This window comes from Capricornis sumatraensis, chromosome 22, assembly GCF_032405125.1.
Source record: "Capricornis sumatraensis isolate serow.1 chromosome 22, serow.2, whole genome shotgun sequence".
NCBI lineage: Eukaryota > Metazoa > Chordata > Mammalia > Artiodactyla > Bovidae > Capricornis > Capricornis sumatraensis.
Window position 1 is genome coordinate 18,296,503 of NC_091090.1, and position 22,847 is coordinate 18,319,349.

Consider the following 22,847-nt stretch of genomic DNA (forward strand, 5'->3'; position numbering starts at 1 on the left):
CTCTTCTTAATATCTTCTGCTTCTGTTAGGTCTACACCGTTTCTGTCTTCTGTGCTCATCTTTCCATAAAGAAGGCTGAGCACTGAAGAATTGATGCTTTTGAGCTGTGGTGCGGGGAAGACTCTTGAGAGTCCCTTGGACTGCAAGGAGATCCAACCAGTCCATCCTAAAGCAAATCAGTCCTGAATATTCATTGGACAGACTGATGCTTAAGCTGAAACTCCAATATTTTGGCCACCTGATGTGAAGAGCCCACTCATTAGAAAAGATCCTGAAGCTGGGAAAGATTGAAGGCAGGAGGAGAAGGGGATGACAGAGGACAAGATGTTTGGATGGCATCACTGACTCAATGGACATGAGTTAGAGCAAGCTCTGGGAGATGGTGAAGGACAGAAAAGCCTGGCATGTTCCAGTCCATGGGTTCGCAATGAGTTGGACATGACTGAGCAGCTAAACAAAAGCAACCAAGCTTACCCTAGTTTATTTTCTAGAGAAATCTTTTTTTTTTTTAAGGGAATGATTTAAAAAGTAGTATAATCTTAATTTTGGAGTTTTAAAAAACTGAGATACTATATTTCAACATTTTCCATGTTACAAATTAATTCCTTGTTTTATTTTATTTGTAGAAGAAGACTAACAAAAGAAAGAAAACATATCTGCATTTATAATGAGTAGCTGAATCAAGTAACTTACAAATATCTTTCCTTAAATAAAGCACATTGATAAAGAAGAATGAACTGTTATAAACATAGAGGCTTGGCCATTTTTCCATGGATCCAACCAATTACTAACTTTTTAAAATCTCTAGAATAAGTAACAGAACAGTTATGCAGAATACTATTCTATTTAATAACCACTGAAAGGCTAGGACCTTTCTAGAAATAGAATTCTGTATGATTCCATGTCTGTCCTCAGGACTCTCTGTGTATCTGACAGGGGGCTCCAGATAAGAGCACAGGCCCTGGGGTCTGCCTGTGTCTGGGTCCTGTTCTGTGACCTATTAGCAATGCAACTCAGATCAAATCACTAAATATTCCCGTGCCTCCCTTTCGTCACCTATAAGGTAGAGGAAAGTGAAAGTGAAAGTCGCTCAGTCATGTCCAACTCTTTGCAACCCCAGGAATTCTCCAGGCCAGGATACTAGAATGGTAGCCTTTCCCTTCTCCAGGGGATCTTCCCAACACAGAGATCAAACCCAGGTCTCCCACATTGGGGGTGAATTCTTTACCAGCTGAGCCGCCAGGGGAGCCCAAGAATCCTGGGGTGGGTAGCCTATCCCTTTTCCAGCAGATCTTCCCAACCCAGGAATTGAACCAGGGCCTTCATTGCAGGTGGATTCTTTACCAACTGAGATATCAGAGCAGCTCAAGGTAGAGAAAGAGGTGGCATCTACTCATGAGGCTGCTGTGAGAATTAAATGATTTTATACATTTCCAGTATTTAGAACATTGCCTGTTTATGGGAAATGAGTGCCCCCAAGCTTTAGCTAAGCTTTTGCATACTTTGATTTTTTTTTTAAGATAGTTAAAGTTGCTTACCAATTTGGGATCAATTTCTTCATTAAGAACAGCTTCGTTCTTTATGAGTGCCACTCGTTGTGCAAATCTGCAGGTAGATATAGACTCCTAAGAAAGCAAGATTATGTCCTTAAAGTGTTGTTGCAAATAGAGAAAAAACAACTTCTGCTCACAGGAAAAATGCATACAACGATGTTCATAAAACACAATGAGGAAACAGGCTTCCAGATTAGGAAGCTTTGCCCTGGAAATTTATTTTTCATTAAACATTTGTTTGAGCTTAATAAAATGACCAATGTCCAAAGTGTGGAAGAGCTGAGGTTCTAAGTGACAATTCGTGTGATTTTCTACTTTTCTGTCTAACCAGAACCATACAACACAAAGCAGAATCACAGCAGGTACCACCATCTGTAAGTATCAAAGGATACAAAATAAGTATCTGTAACTGGCTCCAAAGAGAGGCTTTCCACAGTATCTCACAATGCACTTGGGACCGGGCCTTGTTTGAGGAGACATCTGGGTGCTTCCCTTTTTCCTCTCTTAGAGAAAGTCTGAATCCCATCCATTAAACGGAAATGCTGTAAAACATCAGCTGGCTCTAAAGCCACCTGGGATATTTGGCAGCCAGCCTCTACCAAGGCGTCCTGGCGCTGGGCTCAGGGACACGTCTAGGCTTACATCTCGGTGATGTCTCCAAGGCATCTAAGCAACCAGGAGTCGAGTGGGTCAGGAGAAGCTGGGGGGGTCTCCTCTCTCAGGTCTCCGGCCAAGGTAAATAACCCATAACCGGGTCTTCCAAAGCGTGCATATGAAGTTTTCTGCAAACCAGCCCGTGCCATGTGAACTCAGTTCTCAGAAGGGGGAATTTCAGAGCTGGCACATGACCCAAGGCTCTGAAGTCTGGCGGCATCTTTACCTCTGAAGGCACACCCCAGCCCAGCTGAAAAGATGGAGACCCACCCAGGACCGTCAGCTCCATCCCACAGACTAGCACACTCACTCAGACTAAGATCTCTGGAAAGAAGGACCAACGTACGTCTATGTTCCTTTTCTCTAAAGAGAGTGTGGCGACCATGGTCGTCATGCAGTTCCCTCCCAGGCTGTCTCTCAGGACGCTGGTCATCATGGAGTTGCGATACGGAATGTGCGCGCGGTGCTTTTCTGAGAGGGCGATGATGACCTGTGGGGAAGGGGGGAAACGGCGGCGTAACGTAGCAGAGAATGAGCAGCTGACAAACGACGGATACAAACTACAGTGACCCCCAAACTGGGCTCAGGGCAATCTCAACAACAGTCAGTGCAGTCATGGTGAAGAGGAAAGGGAGCAAATGGAGCAACAGCTGTCCAAGATGAAGCCTGGAATTGCGGGAATTGCTCGTACAGAATTGTACACATTATTATTCTCTTTTTCAGTCTCTGGGAAATTTATATTAAAAACTCAAGGGTAAATCATGCCAGATTTTAAAAATTCTACCCAAACTGGGCTGAATGCCTCTTCCTCAAGGTAAGAGAGACAGAACTCTGAATCAGAACCACATGAGGAAACAGATCCCACAATTCTGGCATCAGATTGTCCAGGTCCAGATTCAAGCCTTCCAAGGCATGTCATTCAACACTTCGGCTTCACTCTCCTCATCTGCCAAACATGGAAAAGACAGTACCTACCCTGTGAGTAGCTGGGATGATTAGAAGAGTTCAAAGGTGCAAATTACTTTGAGTAGAACTAGCCCATAATAAATGCTGTATGCGTGTGTCCTTTCACTGTTAAGTGATGGGCAAGAGGATCTTGATTGAGCTAGAACCTAGAACCTGCTCATTTTGCTCCTCAGGAGTGTCTTAAGTACTTAACAGGAAGGTAGTAGATGAATGTTTCGGAGATGGATGAAGAGATGGTGTGGGTTGTCCCCAAGGGAAACTGCCAGGATTTCAGGGGTTTCTGAGGGAGATGAATCCAGTGCCAGGATGCCCACTGCAAAGCACCAGGAATAAATCACCCACATATGTGACATGTGACTTCAGGGGAATCACCAAGTCCTGGCTCCTGAGAATTCTGCCAACACCTTGCAATGCTCTAGTCTTCCCTCTTCCCTGGGGTGTAATTCTCATCACCAGAACTCTCTCTATTCCTTTAGTTACAAAATAAGATGGGAGCATTGCTTTTAAAGGATGCTTTTAGCAAAAGCATGTAATGATATCACTTGTCTTCCTTTAAAAGAATGACCACAGGTTTTACTATGAATCAGAAATCCCATGAGATTTTCTCAAAAACCACTTTTCCACTCTGAGAAATGGACCCTCTCACCTTATCCTTTTGTTTCAAACATCTACCCAGCGTCTTCTCCCTGCCTTTGATCTGAGCTGATGGCTACACACCCTTCTTCTAGGTGTGAGCAGCCTATATGCCCCACCCCTAAATCCCTCTCACATCCCACCCTTCTTGCTGTTACTGCCTGGCCCTTGCCCAAGTCCAGCCCTCTGTCCCCTCCCTGTTCTCCTCTCACCTATTTTGCTCCTAAAATTAACCCCTTTCTTTGCATTAATTCCTCTCTGGCTCACCTGGATCACACCCATCCTGCAAGCCACAACAGTATTAGACTAAGATGGATCTTGCCAAGGTCACCAGTGACCCCAGTGAATGACAAGCACTGACCACTATCTTACTAGACCTCTGATTTGAAGAAGGCATCATCATGGGTATTCACTGCCTCTTTCAGGAAACACTTTATTCACGTGGTAATCAGGCTATCGCACTTTTCTGGGTTTTATTTTTCCTTAAAAACTAGTTAATGAATGTTTCTTTATCTTCTTTCCAAATGCTTCTTTATCTTCACCTCAAGCTATTGAAGTGCTCCAAGGCTCCAGTCCTGGATCCTCATCTCTTTATTATCTATAGTCTCTCCCTGTTTAATCTCATCCAACCCCTTGTTTTTAAATATTTGCTTGGCCAGAAAGTTCATTCAGGTTTTTGCATAACATGCAATGGAAAAACCTGAATGAACTTTTTGGCCAACTCAATATAACCATGTCGTGATGTCTCCCCAGCTTACAGCATCAGCCTCTGCCCCTTCCCTGAGCTACTATCCTTGTGGCAACTCTGTATCTCCACCTGGATGTCTGATCCTGACTTCCTCTCTCCTCTACCCCTAGTCTCATTCTTTCTCAGATTTTACCCATCATTATTAGTGGTCCCACCATCCACCTATGGCATAGTCTAAAACTCTAGGCATCATTCTTGATTCCTCAATTCCAACATCCAATTTCTATTAGGTTTACCTGCAAGATACACCCAGGATTGGACCACTTTCCCCACCCCTTTTGCCACTATGGCAGCTCAGGCCACCATTGTCCCTTCCTTGGACAATTGCTCCAGGGTCTGAATCAGTCTCCTTGCTTCTCCTTGCGGCCCCCGTGGTCTCCTCTGCAGAGCAGTCAGAGGCCTCTTTATGAAATGCGAGTTACGTCTGGTCGCTGTCCCGCTTACAGCCTCCCATGTACTTGGTATGATGACCCAAGCCCCGTGTGCAAGTTCCTGCCTGCCTGTCTGGCCTCATCTCCTACGGTGCTTTCATGGACCACACTGGCTTTGCTGCTGCTGTACCAGGCCAAATGTCACAGCCTTTGAACTTGTTTCTGCTAACAGGGGATGCTCTTGCCCCAGACCTTCTTACATCTTCCTGCTTCTTACCGGTCAAGTCTCTGCTCAAGTTTTATTTCCTCACCAGGGTTTCCCCTGAACCTTCTATTGAAAGTAACACTCCAATGTCCAGGTTCTTAGTCTATGCTATTTTTCCTCAAGTAATTTTATTCATTTATTATTTGGTCAAGCAAGTAAATTTCATTCATTTAATTGTTTGTTATCTGCTTCCCTGCTAGAATTTCTGCTCCACAAGGCAGAAATCAAACACTCGGTTTCTCTTGTCCATGGCTCCATCCCCACTGCCAGGAGCAGTAACAGTAAAGAGTAAGCAGTGTGGCAGAAACTAAACTGTCTTCTTCAGCTCTCAGGACAGCCCCCGATCTAGTCCTGCTTCCCACAAAATGTCATTTCCCAGTCTCTCATACAGCTCACAGTTTGCATGAGACCAACCTCCATCAAGCAGACAGCCCTGTGTGGGATCTGGAGGTGAGTAAATGGGAGTGGTCCCCTCCACAGATCACAGTCTTGTTGTGGTGAAGGGGCTTGCATAACTCAGTGAAGCTATGAGCCATGCCGTGCAGAGTCACCCAAGACAGACAGGTCACAGCGAATAGGTCTGACAAAGTGTGGTCCACTAGAGGAGGGAAGGGCAAACCACTCCAGTATTCTTGTCGCAAGAACCCCATGAACAGTATGAAAAGGCAAAAAGATGTGAAACTGGAAGATGAGTCTGCAGTCAGAAGATGTTCAATATGCACCTGGGGAAAAGTGGAGGGCAATCACTAATGGCTCCAGAAAGAATTAAGCAGCTGGGCCAAAGCAGAAATGATGCTCAGTTGTGGATGTGTCTGGTGGTGACTGCAAAGTCCAATGCTGTAAAGAACAATACTGCACAGGAATCTGGAATGTTAGGTCCATGATTCAAAGTCAACTGGACATGGTCAAGCAGGATATGGCAAGATTGGATATCAACATCTTAGGAATCAGTGAACTAAAATGGATGGGAGTGAGTGAATTTAATTCAGATGACCATTATATTTACTACTGTAGGCAAGAAGCCCTTAGAAGAAATGGAGTAGCCCTCATAATCAACAGAAGAGTCTGACCTCAAAAAACAACAGGAAGATCCCAGTTTATTTTCAAAGCGAACCATGCAACATCACAGCAACCCAAGTCTATGCCCCAACCACTGATGCCCAAGAAGCTGAAGTTGACCGGTTCTATGAAGATCTATAAGACCTTCTAGAACTAATACCAAAAAAAAAAGATGTTCTTTTTATCATAGGGGATTGGAATGCAAAAAAAATAGGAAGTTGAGAGATACCAGCATAATAGGCAACTTTGGCCTTAGAATACAAAATAAAGAAGGGCAAGGGAAAACAGTTTTATCAAGAGAACATGCTGGTCATAACAAACACACTTTTCCAGCAACTCAAGAGATGACTCTACACACAGACATCAACAGATGGTCAATACCAAAATCAGATTGATTGTGTTCTTTGAAGCTGAAGATGAGAAAGCTCTATACAGTCAGCAAAAACAAGACCTGAAGCTGACTATGGCTGAGATCATCAGCTCCTTCCTGCAAAATTCAGGTTTAATTTGAAGAAAGTAGGGAAAATCACTAGGCCAGGTGATAAACAGATTCAAGGGATTAGATCTGGTAGGGAGAGTGCTTGAAGAACTATGGACAGAGGTTCGTAACGTAGTACAGGATGACTGAAACCACCCCCCAGAAAAAGAAATGCAAGAAGGCAAAGTGGTTGTCTGAGGAGGCTTTACAGATAGCTGAGAAAAGAAGAGAAGTGACAGGCAAGGGAGAAAAAAAAGATATACCCATCACAAAATAGAGTTTTAGAGAACAGCAAGGAGAGATAATAAGAGAGATTTGGAAAACTCAGCAATGGCCACAGGACTGGAAAAGGTCAGTTTTCATTCCAGTCCCAAAGAAGGGCAATGCCAAAGAATGTTCAAACTACCATACAATTGTGCTCATTTCTCATGCTAGTAAGGCTATGCTCCAAAATCGTTCAAGCTAGGTTTCAGCAGTCTGTGAACCAAGAACTTTCAGATGTACAAACTGGGTTTAGAAAGTGCAGAAGAACCAGTTGCCAACATCCATTGACACAGAGAAAGCAAAGGAATTCCAGAAAAACATCTACTTCTGCTTCATTCATTATGCAAAAGCTTAGTGAATCCACTGTATGGATCACAATGAACTGTGGAAAATTCTTAAAGAACTGGGAATACCAGACCACCTTACCTGTCTCCTGAGAAATCTGTGTGTGGGTCAAGAAGCAACAGCTAGAACTTTACATGGGACAACTGACTGGTTCAAAATTGGAAAAGGAGTATGACAAAGCTGTATATTGTCACCCTGCTTATATAACTTATATGCAGAGCACATCATGCAAAATGCCAGGCTTGATGAATCACAAGCTGGAATCAAGATTGCAAGGAGAAATATCAACCTAAGATATGCAAATAATACCCCTCTAATGGCAGAAAGTGAAGAGGAACTAAAGAGTTTCTTGAGGAGAATGAAAAACCTGGTTTAAAATTCAACATTCAGAAAACTAAGATCATGGCATCTGGTCCCATCACTTCAAGGCAAATAGAAGAGGTAAAAATGGAAGCAGCGACAGATTTTTTCTTGGGCTCCAAAATCACTGTGGATTTTGACTGCAGCCATAGAATTAAGGTTGTTTGTTCCTTGGAAGGAATGTTATGATAAGCCTATACAGCATAAAAAGCAGAGACATCATTTTGCTGACAAAGATCCATACAGACAAAGCTATGGTTTTCCCAGTAGTCATCTACGGATGTGTTGGACCACAAAGAAGTCTGGGTGCTGAAGAATTTATGCTTTCAAACTGCGGTGCTGGAGAAGACTCTTGAGAGTCCCTTGAAATGCAAGGAGATCAAACCAGTCAATCCTAAAGGAAATCAAGCCCAAATATTTATTGGAAGGACTGTTACTAAAGCTCCAGTTCCAATAATTTGGCCACTTGATGCAAAAGAGCTGATTCATTGGAAAAGAACCTGGGATGCTGGGAAAGATTGAAGGCAAAAGGAGAAGGGGGAGGCAGAGGATGAGATGGTTGGATGGTATCACTGACTCAATGGATATGAATAAGAGCTAACCCTGGGAGATACTGGAGGACAGAGGAGCCTGGTGTGCTACAGTCCATGGGGTCACAAAGAGTCAGACATGACTTAGTGACAGGAAAACAGCAACAGATGAGATTGGAGGCCGTAAGCAGGAAGACCAGTTTGCAGGAGATTAGTGTGGCAGTGGCATCTGGTTCTTTCAAGGCAGCTACAGAGAAGGTTCTGAAACCTAGGACCTAACGTCCTACATGTGCAGTGGGGATAACAGCAGTGTTTAGCAGAGCCATTCAGGGGTGTGCTCAGAAGTCTCTCTCAGTTGCTCTGCTCCTAGCTGGGTCATACCCCAGCCCAGTTTTCTAATTTTTCTCAAGATTCTTTATGTTTAATAAACTCTCTGCCACTTAAATTAGCTAGAGTGAATTTCCCAGCTTGCAACTAAGAAATCTGAGTAAGGTAACATAATCTCAATACTTTTCTGTTAAATGAATATGAATGAATGAATAAGTGGCTACGAAGAAGGCGATGGCACCCCACTCCAGTACTCTTGCCTGGAAAATCCCATGGGCGGAGGGGCCTGGTAGACTTCAGTCCATAGAGTCGTGAAGACTCGGACACGAGTGAGCAACTTCACTTTCACTTTTCACTTTCATGCATTGGAGAAGGAAATGGTAACTCACTGCAGTGTTCTTGCCTGGAGAATCCCAGGGACGGGGGAGCCTGGTGAGCTGCCGTCTATGGGGTCGCACAGAGTCGGACACAACTGAAGCGACTTAGCAGCAGGAAGGCACTGTGAGGGTCATTAGTAGTAGATGTGAGAAAACTAAGTTTCAGTGTAATTGGAAGGAAAGTAAGGAATATGGTGGACTACAGTCTGACAGGCAATGTGGTAGCATGGGTTGCTGAGTAGAGCTCTGGATCCTAAGAACCGGGGACAAATATCTGAAACAGGCAAAGATGGCCCAAATACCAAATAGAAGACCAAACAGGTGCTGGTCTGACAGATATGCAGAGAGGGTAGCATTACTGTTTATGAATCATCAATTAAATATCTAAGTTTTCTCAGTACTTACAGAACATAAAAAAGAAACAGCTTTGTAACAAATTCAATAAATACTTTAAAATGGTCCACATTAAGGCAAATCTTATTAAAAAAATGAAACCTTTAAAAAAATAAAGAGCTCAGATGTCCATGGAAGATTATCCCCCGAGAAAACGGACAGAGTTGCAACTAGCACAGCACCATCAGCTTTCTCTCCTGAATGCAGCAGATTCAGTGGAAGCCAAGTGGAAAGCAACACTCTGAAAAAGTCCCACTCATGTTGGCTAACTGGCAGGGGTGACCCAGATTCTGATTTCTGTGGAAGTGCAGAGCAAACACTCTCTGTTCCCAGTGGTTTCTCACTCGATGTTTGGCCTGACAGAGACCCAGGGTCACCCGAGGAGTGCTCAGTGAGGCTTCTGGTTGGAACAAGCATGCATGGCTCCTTCCTTTTCCTCCAAGGGCTCGATTTCTAGAGCCAAGATGCACCCTGTTATTGTGGCTTAAAATGTTTTCGAGGAGACTTTTTGGAAAAAGTTCTACATACACAAGGAAAACTCCAAAACCAACAGTCCTCGGGCACTCAGAAATTTACTTACTTCTGAGCGTAATAAGGTACATTCAACTCAGAACGGCTGTGCCCTGAGAGCAGGTGTAAGGTCTTGCAGTAATGTCCAGGGAGCAGTTACAGTCAGATGGAATTTCTATGCCAGGTATGGGTTAATTCATGTAAGAATGGTTACCAAACTGTCTTTTCCTAGTCTGTCTCCATCTTATATATTGAAACTGAGACAGAAAAAGATGTCATTAGTCACCAACCTCTACATGAGTTTCTGTGACAGCTTTTCTCTTACTGCACTGTAAGCACTTGTTATACGCTTGGCTCTTTCACTGAATGACATGGTAGCACAGACTATTTCTCAATCATAAGTCGATCCCCATTGCCTAACGTAACTTGCAGCACCCAGTGGACACTCAATCACCATTTTCTGAACGGATGGATGAAGCTGATTAACCTAAATTGTGTTATACTTCCAGTCTCATAGCCTCATAATTAAGTCCTTCATAAGGAAAATTTCTTTATAAAAGTCCTTGAATTCTGTTATTTCATCAACAGTACCTGCTCATTCTCTTTATTATTCTCATTCCCAGGTATTCTTTGGCAGCCTCTCACTTGTCTGTCTGTGTAAAATTCCAATATTTGTCTACTGTCCTCTTACACTCTCTATGGCAGCAGCTTCTAGGTTTACTCAGCCCCACGTACCCATGTGCACACTCTGCACTTTTCCATATTTATGCTCTTCTTTCCTCGCTTGCTGACCTGTTCCTTCTCTCCCTCTCTCCATTATTTTATGCCATGACCTCCATGAAGACACTAGTACATCAGTGTAGAGAGCTAACGGCTGAATCGCTGCAGCCGGTGTCTATGAAACGGATAAGTTACATTTGGGGAGCCAAAAGTCAACGACATGTGAATGTTACTGGGACCCTGGGTGAGTCAATCCCCCGGTGGGAGCTAAGGGCCGACAGGCTCCTGGTTCTCACTGTCCGACATGCCCTGACCCCGCCTCCTGGCTGGACTCACTCTGACTCATTCCTCACATCTCTGCTTTGCATCAGCCCCAAGAGAACTTTCATTAACTCTCCCCTCTCAGTCTAAGTCCAGTCCCCCAGGAGAAGCTCTTCTCACCCCTTGGACTTGCTCTTCAGGCTCCCATCAGGATTATAGCCTGAAAGTTTATTCTTATATTATATAAGCATCCTTATTTAGATTACTTATTCAAAGTGTGTCCCCCTCCACTGGACCGTGAGGCCTTCAGGGCAAGGACCTTTTCCAATTTTGTTCAGGCCTGTGCTCCAGGACCTAGTGCAGTTCTCGGCACATTATTGTTCTGTACAAATATTTGTTAAATAAACTAACTACACAGAAAATCAAATGCCACCATGACTACTTACATGAGGCTGATCGGTACAAGAATTTTGAAGTGAAGAAACGTAGGGAGAGGAAGAATTTTAATAACAAGTAACAGCTTGCAAAGGTTGTATAGAATGAATGAAGAGAAAAGAAAGGATTAGGAGCAGAATGTTTTTCTTGAGAGATTATAATTGGTGAAAATTTTGGTTCAACTAGCAAATATAAATATAATTTCACACGAATGGACAGATCTAATGGGAGTTGAAGGACAATGCTAACATCTGAAACAAGTAGGTATATTTTGAAAAAAGGCACCTTGAATATAGTTCATTATGTTTTCATATCAGTGTTATATAAACATCCTGTAGAGTAAAAAGATCTGTTAAGTAAAATTAGAATGTAATATATGAGCAAGAAGGAGTCCAGGAATGCTGACTATTGTCAGAAACACTATCTGAACAACACACAGGCCTTAATCTCTGGGCACTGCATTACTGGGATTCATTTAGTCAGAGCCTCATTGTGTGTGCCTTGTTCACAGAGAGCTCCCTTAGGTTTCCCTCAAACTGCTTTCTCAGCCAACTTGGCCATTAGAAAGCATTTAACATCAGGACAACATCATTCTCAAAAGGGTTCATTAGGCAGCTTTAAAAAAAGTATTTTTTTTCTCAAATCTTTCAGTCTCCAACATTCATCAACAAATCATTCTGCCTTGCCAATGTTCTCTGTATTTCTCTACTCCAGCTTTTGATCATGTTTCTCTTTTTTTATTCTTGGAATTAGTTGCCATCTTTAGCATTCAACTCACAGCGTTTATACTCACAGAGCTGAAAGGAACTTAAGAAATTTAATTCAATTCGCTCCTTTCAGAGAGAATTTTTTTTTTTTTCTGGAAGATTTATTTAACAAAATTCTGATGAGCTTTCTTTGCCCTTGGAATAAAACTCAGAAATTAAAAATTGAGCACGCACTGGGACAGACTGTAGTCAACCTGGAGCGGGGACAGGGAGGGAAACTAGATAAATAGAACCATTGCAAGGTCAGAATCACCACCAGATGAAGTCACCACAGTGGAAAAGATACTAGTCATCTCCACAGTATGGCCTCACAGCTTGAAACAAATAGGCCATGGAAGGTATTTCTTATATTCATACCCACTACTAATTGTGCAATAAAAACAATAAGAAAAGTTAAAAAAAAAAAAGCATAGGCTTTGGAGTCAAGCAATTCGAGGTTCAACTCCTTCTCTTACCACTAGCTACATGATCTTTGGAAGGCCTAGGGAGGACATGAGTTATCAAAACTGTAAGACAGGGGTAATAACTAATACATCCAGTGCACAACTGTTCTGAGGTTTAAATGAAATGGTTTATACAGAATTATAATTGCTACCCCAATGTTGATAGCAGCATTATTCACAAGAGCCAAAAGGATAAAAGAAGTCATGTTCGTCAACAAAATATGAAATATTTATATCTACATTCCCCCTTCATGGATCATGGCCTTGTTGTGGTGAAGGGGCTTGTGCAACTCAATGAAGCTATGAGCCATGCCATGCAGGGCCACCCAAGACAGACAAGTCACAGTGGAGAGTTCTGACAAAACGTGGTCCACAGGAAGGAATGGCAACTCACTCCAGTATTCTTGCCTCAAAAATCCCCTGAACAGTATGAAAAGGCAAAAAGATATGGCACCAGAAGATGAGCCCTAGGTCCATATGCTACTGTGGAAGAGCAGAAAAATACCTCCAGAAAGAATGAAGCAGCTGAGGAAAAGTGGAAATGATGCTCTGTCATCCTGTTTATTTAATTTATATGCAGAGTACATTATGGGAAATGCCAGGCTAGATGAATCACAAGCTGGAATCAAGATTCCTGGGAGAAATATCAACAACCTCAGATATGCAAATGATACCACTCTAATGGCAGAAAGTGAAGAGGAAGTAAAGAATCTCTTGATAAGCATGAAAGAGGAGAGTAAAAAAGCTGGCTTAAAACTCAACTTAGTTCAAAAAACTAAGACCATGACATCTATTTGCCATGAAATGGTCCCACAGTGACTGCAGCCATGAAACTAAAAGACTCTTGCTCCTTGGAAGGAAAGCTATGACAAACCTAGACAGCATACTAAAAAGCAGAGACATCACTTTGCCAACAAAAGTTTGTATAGTCAAAGCTATGGTTTATCCAGTAGTCATGTATGGATGTAAGAGTTGGACCATAAAGAAGGCTGAGTGTCAAAGAAGTGATGCTTTTGAACTGTGGTGTTGGAGAAGACTCTTGAGAGTCCCTTGGACTGCAAGGAGATCAAAGCAGTCAATCCTAAAGGAAATCGACCGTGAATATTCATTGGAAGGGCTGACACTGAAGATGAAGTTCCAAAACTTTGGCTACCTGATGGGAAGAGCTGACTTATTGGAAAAGACCCTGATGCTGGGAAAGATTGAGGGCAGGAAGGGGGTGACAGAGGATGGGATGATTGGAGAGCATCAATGACTCAATGAACATGAGTCTGAGCAAACTCTGGGAGATACTGAAGGGACAGGGAAGCCTGGCATGCAGCAATCTATGGGGTTGCAGAGTCAGACATGACTTAGAGACCAAACAACAGCAATATCTACACTTCACACTTTCAATGTAGAGGACACAGATCAATCCCTGGTTGGGGAATTAAATCCCACATACCATGGAGCAACTAAGCCTGGGTGCCTCAACTACTGAAGCCAGAGTGCTCTGGAGCCTGTGCTGCAACTACTGAGCCTCTGGGCCACAACTAAAGAGTCCACGCACTTCAACGAAACAGCCCACGTGACACAGTGAAGATCCCACATGCCACAACCAAGACTCAGTGTAGCCAAATAAGTAAATAAGCACTTTAGAAAAGGAAGGACAGTCCAATACATGCAAAAACATGGATGGATCTTGCAATTATGCTAAGTGAAAGACATCAGACACAAAAGGACAAACAATGTATAATTCTACTTACAGGAATATGTAGAATAGGCAAATTCATAGCAGCAGAAAGTAGAATAGGCATGATGGGGGCTGGGAGTATAAAGAGATGGGAGTTACTGTTTAATGGGTACAGAGTTTCTGTTTGGGATTATGAGACTTCTGGAAATGGATGGTGGTGATAATTGTACAACATTTTGAATGCACTTTATGTTGCTGAATTGTACACTTAAAAATTAGTAAAGTGGTAAATGTTACATTATATATATATATATATATTGCCACAATATAATTTTACATCATATATGTTTTGTTTTGAGACACAAAACAGGGCAAAAATGCCAGTAGAATGCCTGATGCTATGTACATGGTCAAAAGGAGGAGGTTCAAGAGGGAGGGGAGATATATTTACCTAAGGCTGACTCATGGTGACGGCAGAAACCAATACAATATTGTAAAGCAATTATCCTCCAATTAAAAATAAATAAAATTTATTAAAATGGTAGGTATAGGTCATCCTACCCCAACTGTTTACCTGTTCTAAGTAATGCAGTGACAAGTTGATATACTTGGCCTCTGTCAGAAGCTGGCCTCCAACTCCAGTCTTGGCAACCCGCTCTGAACCAGCCAGGTCCACCAAATGCAGCTTGGCATGTCTCACGGTTGCAGATCCTGGTTCCTTGCTTGACAGGTGAATGGTGAAAATGCAGTGAGAACGGGTTGAAGCTTGGTTCATAGGAGTCTATAATAAATAAGTTGTAGAACAAATGTGAACAATGAGAATTTTGGAAGACTATCAACAGATTTAAATTTATATTTCCACTGGTAAGACACTTCCCGTGAAGTGAATACTTTCAAATGGAGTAAAGATGCTTGCAGCGCAGATCCTTAATATGAATTACTTTCAGTGTGTTATCTCCTGAATGACTGATAACAGATATGAGTGGGTTCATTCAGAAAGTGGGAGTTTGAGTGAGGCAAAGCTTGGGTCTTCTTAAACAATACAATAAGTTTACCCCATTACATGACCACAGTCCATACCTTAACTTTGGCTAGCCATGACTGAAAATGTTCAATGTGAATTTCATAAGAAAAGAGCTGGGAATGGGTGCATTGAGAGAGTTCGTTACACAATTGTAAACACAATCCATAGGCAAGGATACCTAACATCACTGCTACTACCCAACACTGAACTGGGGCTCCCAGTCAAATAATAAACAAGAAAAAAACATGAGGCATAGTAATAGAAAAGAATAAATTAAAGTGTCTTATACACAGAGAATACTGTGGTTTACATAGAGAATGCAAGAACATCTACAAATAAACTGTTAAGGACTAAAAAGATGAGCATGGTTGTTGGATGAAAGATAAATATGAGAAATCAGAAAGTTCTAATATACCAGCAACAATTAATCAGGAAATATATTATTCATAATAGTAACAAAGGTGATGAGATAATAAGAGATAAATCTTATAAGAGATATGCAATTTACAAGGAAAATGATAAAATAATATTAAAGAATACAAACTGGAAACCTGAAAAATTGAGGTGCCAGATATTAATATATCATTCCATGGATGAGAAAATCCAAAATTAATCTCTGTATTAATTTCTCTCTATTAAGCAATATATTCAATGCAATTGAAATACAAATGCTGTTGGTTTTGCTTACAGCACCAAACAAATTAATTCTAAAAATGAGATGGGAGAGCAAATATTGAAAATAATCAAAACCAATTCTGTGAAAGAATAATAAGGAAAAGGGTCTTGTCTTGCTATATATCCAGGGATAATCGTAACACTAGAGTAATTAAAACAGAGTGGTGCTGCTGCAGGAGCAGATAACCAGGTCAGGGAAACATGCTATGCTCACTTAAGAACTCTGCCTAAGTTCCTGGGTGACATTATAGCACAGAGGAGGAAGGATGGACTTATTAACAAATGGTGTTGGAATAACGGACTATCCGTCTTGAAAATGCAAATTTAGATTGCTTTCTCACACTATGCTGCAGCTAAGTCACTTCAGTCGTGTCCGACTCTGTGCGACCCCATAGACTGCGGCCCACCAGGCTCCCCTGTCCCTGGGATTCTCCAGGCAAGAATACTGGAGTGGGTTGCCATTTCCTTCTCCAATGCATGAAAGTGAAAAGTGAAAGTGAAGTTGCTCAGTTGTGCCTGACTCTCAGCGACACTATACATATAAATAAATGCCAGAATGTATAAAGATTTACGTGCAAAATAACACAACTTCTTTTTTTTTTCTTTTAGTTTAGCGAAATGATTTATACAAGGCAAACATCCTGTTAACTACCTCCTAGGTCAAACAACAATTCTGCCAGGCACCTCAGAAGACCCATCCTAATATTCTCCCCAAAATAAACATTTTCTTCCTGACTCTGTAGTAATCCCTTTCTTAGATGTCATTGGGTTTTATCACTTAAGCACACATCCTTAGATACTATAGTTTTAGTTTTGTCCCTAGGTTTTTAGCTTGAGAAGTGTCTGATTCTCATTCCATCCACAGGTTCCCTTTCCACCCCTTTGTTTTCTTTACAATGTATCTGCTGAAGAACTTGAGCCATTTGACCAAAGTTTCTCGGTCTGTACTTTGCTGACTGCGTACGTTCTCATGGGAGAGTTCAACTTGTCCTGTCAGCTCTATTTCTTGGGTATCAGCGGCTGGATCGAGGGCTTGACCAGACTTACGTCCTATCCCTTTAGCAAGACTACCAGTGGTGGTGCATCTTTTTATCAGGAAATGTACACAAGTCTGGTTGTTGCTTTTTTGAATGAAATAACACAACTTTAACCTTAATAAAATATAGCAGCATATTGTAATCAACCCAAGGTAGTAATAGATAACCTATGAAAAAACATAAAACACAAAAATGAATGGATTTGAAATACTTGATCAAATAATCCAAAATTAAAGAACTTCTGTGATGATATCTGCTACTGCTGCTGTTAGGTAACTCAGATGTATCTGACCTTTTGCGACCCCATGGACTGCAGCTCACAAGGCTCCTCTGTCCATGGGATTTCCCAGGCAAGAATCCTGGAGGGGGCTGCCATTTCCTTTTCCAGGGATCTTTCCAACCCAGGGATTGAACCAATATCTCCTGCATTGGCAGGCGGATTCTTTACCATTGAGCCACTTGGGAAGCCATGATATCTACCATAAAGTTAAGAGATTGGGAGGTGATATTAGCAGTATATGTGGCTGACAAAAGATTTAACATTTGAAATACAGAACCCCCACAAAACCATAAGAGAAAGACAAACAACTCAGAAAACAATGAGCAAAGGTTATAAATACATATCCTATAAAGAGGAAACCTGAATACGGTCAACATGTCTTTGAAAAAATGCTCAGGCTTACAAAAACTCAAGACAAGTAATTAAAATCCAATAATTAACTATTTCATTCACCTCTATCAGACCAGAAAAAATGTAAGAAATAAAGTCTAACAAAACAAGTATTTGTAAAGATATAAAGAAGTTGAAATATTATATACTGCTGGTGAGATTGCAAATTAAAAATCTTTTTTTTTTTTTGAGAGAATTCCCTATGACCCACAAGCCAGCAATAATAGACTGACTACTGGTCAAGCTCAGATGGTAAAGAATCTGCCTGCAATGCTGGAGACCCAGGTTCGATCCCTGGGTCAAGAAGATCCCCTGGAGAAGGAAATGAATGGCAACCCATTCCTGTATTCTGGCTTGGAGAATACCCTGGACAGAAGAGCCCGGTCTGCTACAGTCTGTGGGTGGCAAAGAGTTGGACATGGCTGAGCAGTTAACACTTCATTTCACTTCACTAGGAGTATTTCCAAAAGGGAAACCTGGGCCAGGTACATTACAGGGGAAAGAGGCAGAGGGAGACGGAGACAGAAGTCAAAGGACACTGCAGTACTGCTTAGGGCAGCAAGAAGTTGTTGCAAGATGTGCAGCCTAAATGGACATCTTGCGGTGGAAAGACGGATCAACTAGACTAATTCAAACTACAGAACAGTAACATGCAACAACTTTTGTGTAGCTTGACACTGATTTCTGAAACAGAATGTTGAGGGGAAATGGAAGGTTAATGATAAAAATACTATGATAAAACTTAGAGAATTAAGAAGGCAATATTATTTAAAAACATTAGCTTGTGGTGCCATAACCTAGGTCATTAAAAGTTTAGAAAATGGACTGAGAGGATATATCAGATTAATGATAATGGTTGCCTTTGTGAGAGATGACTTCACCATTATCTGAAATATCCTATTTCTTTTATTTAAAAATTATCAGAAGTAAATAGATATCAGACATCTAAAAATATCTAAAATAAAAAGTATCTAAAAATATTCTAAAGGAATGTTCATATGCATAAAACCATTCAGATCTCCACCTCTGCAAAATGGGATTTAACAAAAGAATTTCTATATGGATACACATGTATTCAGATAGGGTAACATATGTGGATGCTATTCTTTCCGTAAATGTAAATTCTTGATAGACACCATTGTAGATTTACACCAACTAGCAAAATACATGGGCTTCCCTGGAAGTTCAGCTGGTAAAGAATCTACCCAAACAGGCTTCCCAGGTGGTGCTAATGGTAAAGAACACTCCTGCCAGTTCAGAGACATAGGAGATGCGGGTTTGATCCCTGGGTCAGGAAGGTCCTCTGCAGAAGGTCATGGCAACTCACTCCAGTATTCTTGACTGGAGAATTCCATGGACAGAGGAGCCTGGTGGGCTACAGTCCATGGGGTCACAAAGAGTCGGATGTGACTGAAGCGACTTGGCACACACATGGCAAAATATACAGATGTCCAGATACTGGCATAGTTTTGGTGATGATGATGTAGCTAGTGAATTAAATAGGCTGAAAATTTGACCCATTACTCGTTGCCACAATAACTATACCCAAACCTAGCCAGTGTGTGATTTTGCATGCTAAAGTGGATCAGCAAATAACCGTGCATGTAAAACCGCAAACTCAAATTTAGAACCTAAGTTGAGGTGTTTTGGAAGTGACTGTTAAGTTATTTGCAGAACTTAAACATGGGTTTCATTTCACTGTTATATTCACACAACAATAAATCCTACAGCACTGTAACAAAAGTCAAATGACAATCAGAAATGACTAACATGGAGACTATCCCCCACAGCTGTCTTCAGCTCGTTAATTGATGCACTGAAATCACTGTAAAATGTGGGCCATTAGCAAAGAGTGGAAGAGTCAACCCATTTCAAAGGGTACAGCAAATTAAACTGTATTTCTGTACTCTGTAATTAAAATGCAGTAATATGTGCAGGAGTCCATGCCTACAATTTTGTAACTTCTCATAAATATTTTCTGCATGAAGTAGTAGTTGGTGTCCTCTTAGCTAAAATTTTCTTAAACCTCAGAAAACATTCTTAATGTGTAGCTGCTTAAGTGTGATTGAATGTGCCAGTGCCTGCTCTGTGTTTACTTAAGGACGTCTTTATGTCTCATAGGCATGCCCTTGCATTTGTCCTTTTAAAGGTAAAACTGTACTAAAACCTTTCTGAAACTGCCTAAGAACAGATGGCACCATTTAGGCAGATTCATTCAAATTTAAGCACACATTTTAAACAAATGTGCTTTTGGCACTAGAGACAGTGCCTTTGGAAAAAGTCTAGTGATGATTAATCATCTGCATGCAGAGAGCTTTCACATTTTATATCAGTCGGTGTATACAGCCCCATGTTAGGCAGTACAGAGATAAGAAGGAAAAGAAGGCCTGGGCCTTGCCCTCAAGGCGTTTATAATACAGTTCAGGAGCTACTGACAAAATGTGTGAAATGAGAGTGGACAAGGGAAAAAAGCTAAATGTGCAGGATAGGAAGTGATCTGCTTTCAGCACTGAGCATCCTGATCATTTAGGTGAAACCTAAGAATGCTAACCATTTCTGCTTTGTGGAAGCTCTTCACCCTCCTTCTGTTCCCAGGTTTCTAGAGCCAAAGACCATCCTGGTGCTCTCTCTCTCTCACCCTCTAACTGCTTGCTCAGTCTCCTCGTCTTTTATTGGGCTCTTTTCTCTCCAGTCCATAAAAACAGCCATGTCTAAAGCTATCTGTGGTCACCACATTTCTTCCTCTTGGGGGAACTCTTCCATAGCTCTGATTCTTATTGGATTGGTTATTGTTCAGTTGCTCAGTCATGTTTGACTCTTCGCAACCCCATGGACTGCAGCACGCCAGGCTTCCCTGTCCTTCAACATCACCCAGAGCTTGCTCAGACTCATGTCCATTGAGCTGGTGATACCATCCAGCCATTTCGTCCTCTATTGTCCCCTTCTCCTCCTGCCTTCAATCTTACCAGCATCAGGTCTTTTTCAACAACGATTTGGCTCTTCACATAAGCTGGCCAAAGTATTGGAGCTTCAGTTTCAGCATCAGTCTTTCCAGTGAACATTCAGGGTTGATTTCCTTTAGTATTGACTGGTTTGATCTCATTGCCATCCAAAGGACTCTGACTGCACTGGTACTGTCGTTCATTGGGTTGGTACTGTCACACACCCAAATCTTAGAACTTGGAATTGGATGATCTGGTTTCTTTAAGCCCAGGTTCCATCGCTTACTAGTGTTGAAATCTTAAGCAAATTTACATAAAGTAATTTTGGTTTTCATGCCTTCAAAATGCCATAATAAAACTCGCTTTGCTGCAGAGAGTTATAATAATTACCGACTGAAGTGTTGAAGTGGTCCATGAACTGTAAAAGGTCATAAAGGTGTCTCACTATTGATGTTTACTATTCAGATGCCTCTGATGTCCTCATTTCCAACCACAGTTTCTCTGTACCCCAGATTAGAATGTCCAAGAGCTGGACTGATAATTGTCATTAAAATGCCTTACCAGCATCTTGAACTTAATGTTACCCCAAACAACCTCATCACTTTCCCTCATGCTGTATCTAATCCATCCTGTAGCATTTACCTCCACCCTCTTCTTTCCTTCTCCAAATAACTATTACCTCTCACCTGGATAACTACATTCATTCCTTACTACTGCCCCACCCCCAAATTTATTCTTGTCTCCTCCAGCTGTTCCCCACCCTGCAGTCAGAGTAATGCTTTAAAAGCACATATCTGATTATAACAATCCCACCTAAATCACTCAATTAAACTGACACACTCTCTAAGACTAGTAGCTCCTTTTTCTTCCACTGTGCCTTACATGACTGTTTATCAAAACTCTTTTTAAAATATGGTTCTCTGACACTCTGAATTGAGTATATTCTTTCAAACATAGTCTAACCACAGCAGAGAACACTGGAATCTGAACAATCTAAAGCTAGTCTTGCCAATAAATAGCACACAAAGTGATAAACCATATTTGCCCCAGCCTTTTACCTGTGCTACGGAATTTCTTTGGGAAACACACATACTTGTTTGTTTGATGACTGCATTTGATTAGTTTTTATCCCAGCATGACTATCTGTTGAGGTAATTCTGGATTTTTACTGTTTTGCAATTTTGTGCTATCTACAAATGAAACTATCTTATATCTCTTCACCCAAACAATTTTGAAAGAATGGAGTAGGGCAGAACAATAGCATTCCATGAAGACAGCTTTGCTTTCTACTCCACTCATGGGTATTTTCTAACTGGCTTCAATCCAAGTACTTTCAGATATCTTCAATTTCTCTTTATATCCCCAAGGATATTTTGAGAGACTTTATTCAATAAACTGAATTTACTTGACCTGTGAATTTTTATAACCCTATCAGAAAAGTGAATGAAATTAAGGTGAATCAGTGCTGACTTTTTTCTAACTGGTTATTGACCATCATTTAATAATCCTTTTTTTTTTTAGATTCTTTTTGAGGCTTTAGTATCAAAAATGTTTTAATCTGTCATTTGCCAAATGTTTCCCTTTCCAGAGGGTTGAGAATAAATAACTTTCTTTTATAGAGTAAAAGTCTAAAACTCAGGCTCATCGGTCCCTTACAGATTCATCATATTGGTAGTCTGTGGCTGATGAAAGCTGGTTTCCTCCAGCTTAGCAGAAGCCTACTTCTCAGGAAAGGCCTATCTGAAAGGTTCTGCAGAGGCTCTCACTTCCCACCTCCTCCCACCTAGACTCTGAGCTCCTTGAAGGCAAGAACTAGGTCTGATGCATCATTATAACCCTCGCATAGCAATACACAATAGTATTCAAAATCGTCTGTTAAATTGTTGGCTCTTGTTAATTTCTAGTTTTCCAGAATCTCTATGGCATGCTTGATAATTTTAGAACTCTATATGCAAAGTGAAATACAATTTGAGTCTAAAAATTAGAATTCTTTGTACAGCAAGACTGACTTAAATCTCTAAATCTATCTTGGACTCCAATTACTCTCTGTGCCTGATTCCAGAGCTCTGATTAACCCCTAGCCTGAACATCTTCAACTACCCTTTCTCCTCCCCAGATTGTCCTCTTGATGGTCAAGTATTGGCCAGCATGTCTTACTGGAAAAGTATGCTCTTCTCCTACTCTCCAAATAAGCCTATTCAAAATTCATTTATTTTCATGAATTCCTTGCACTATTCCTAACTGAGTGGCAAAGAACTGATGCTTTTGAACTGTGGTGCTAGAGAAGACTCTTGAGAGTCCCTTGGACAGCAAGGAGATCAAACCAGTCAATCCTAAAGGAAATCAGTCCTGAATATTCATTGGAAGG

General features: G+C 41.3%; 1 protein-coding gene across 1 annotated transcript in view; it reads right to left on the reverse strand.

Annotated features, from left to right (window-relative positions):
• Positions 1–22,847, reverse strand: part of KIF6 (kinesin family member 6) — a 437,260-nt gene that overhangs the window by 256,280 nt on the left and 158,133 nt on the right. Inside the window, exons 7-9 of the mRNA XM_068961022.1 lie at positions 14,706–14,912; positions 2,554–2,697; positions 1,539–1,625 (exon numbers count right to left, since the gene is read on the reverse strand). Coding sequence (XP_068817123.1) covers positions 1,539–1,625; positions 2,554–2,697; positions 14,706–14,912 — 438 coding nt within the window. The remainder of the gene's footprint in view (positions 1–1,538; positions 1,626–2,553; positions 2,698–14,705; positions 14,913–22,847) is intronic.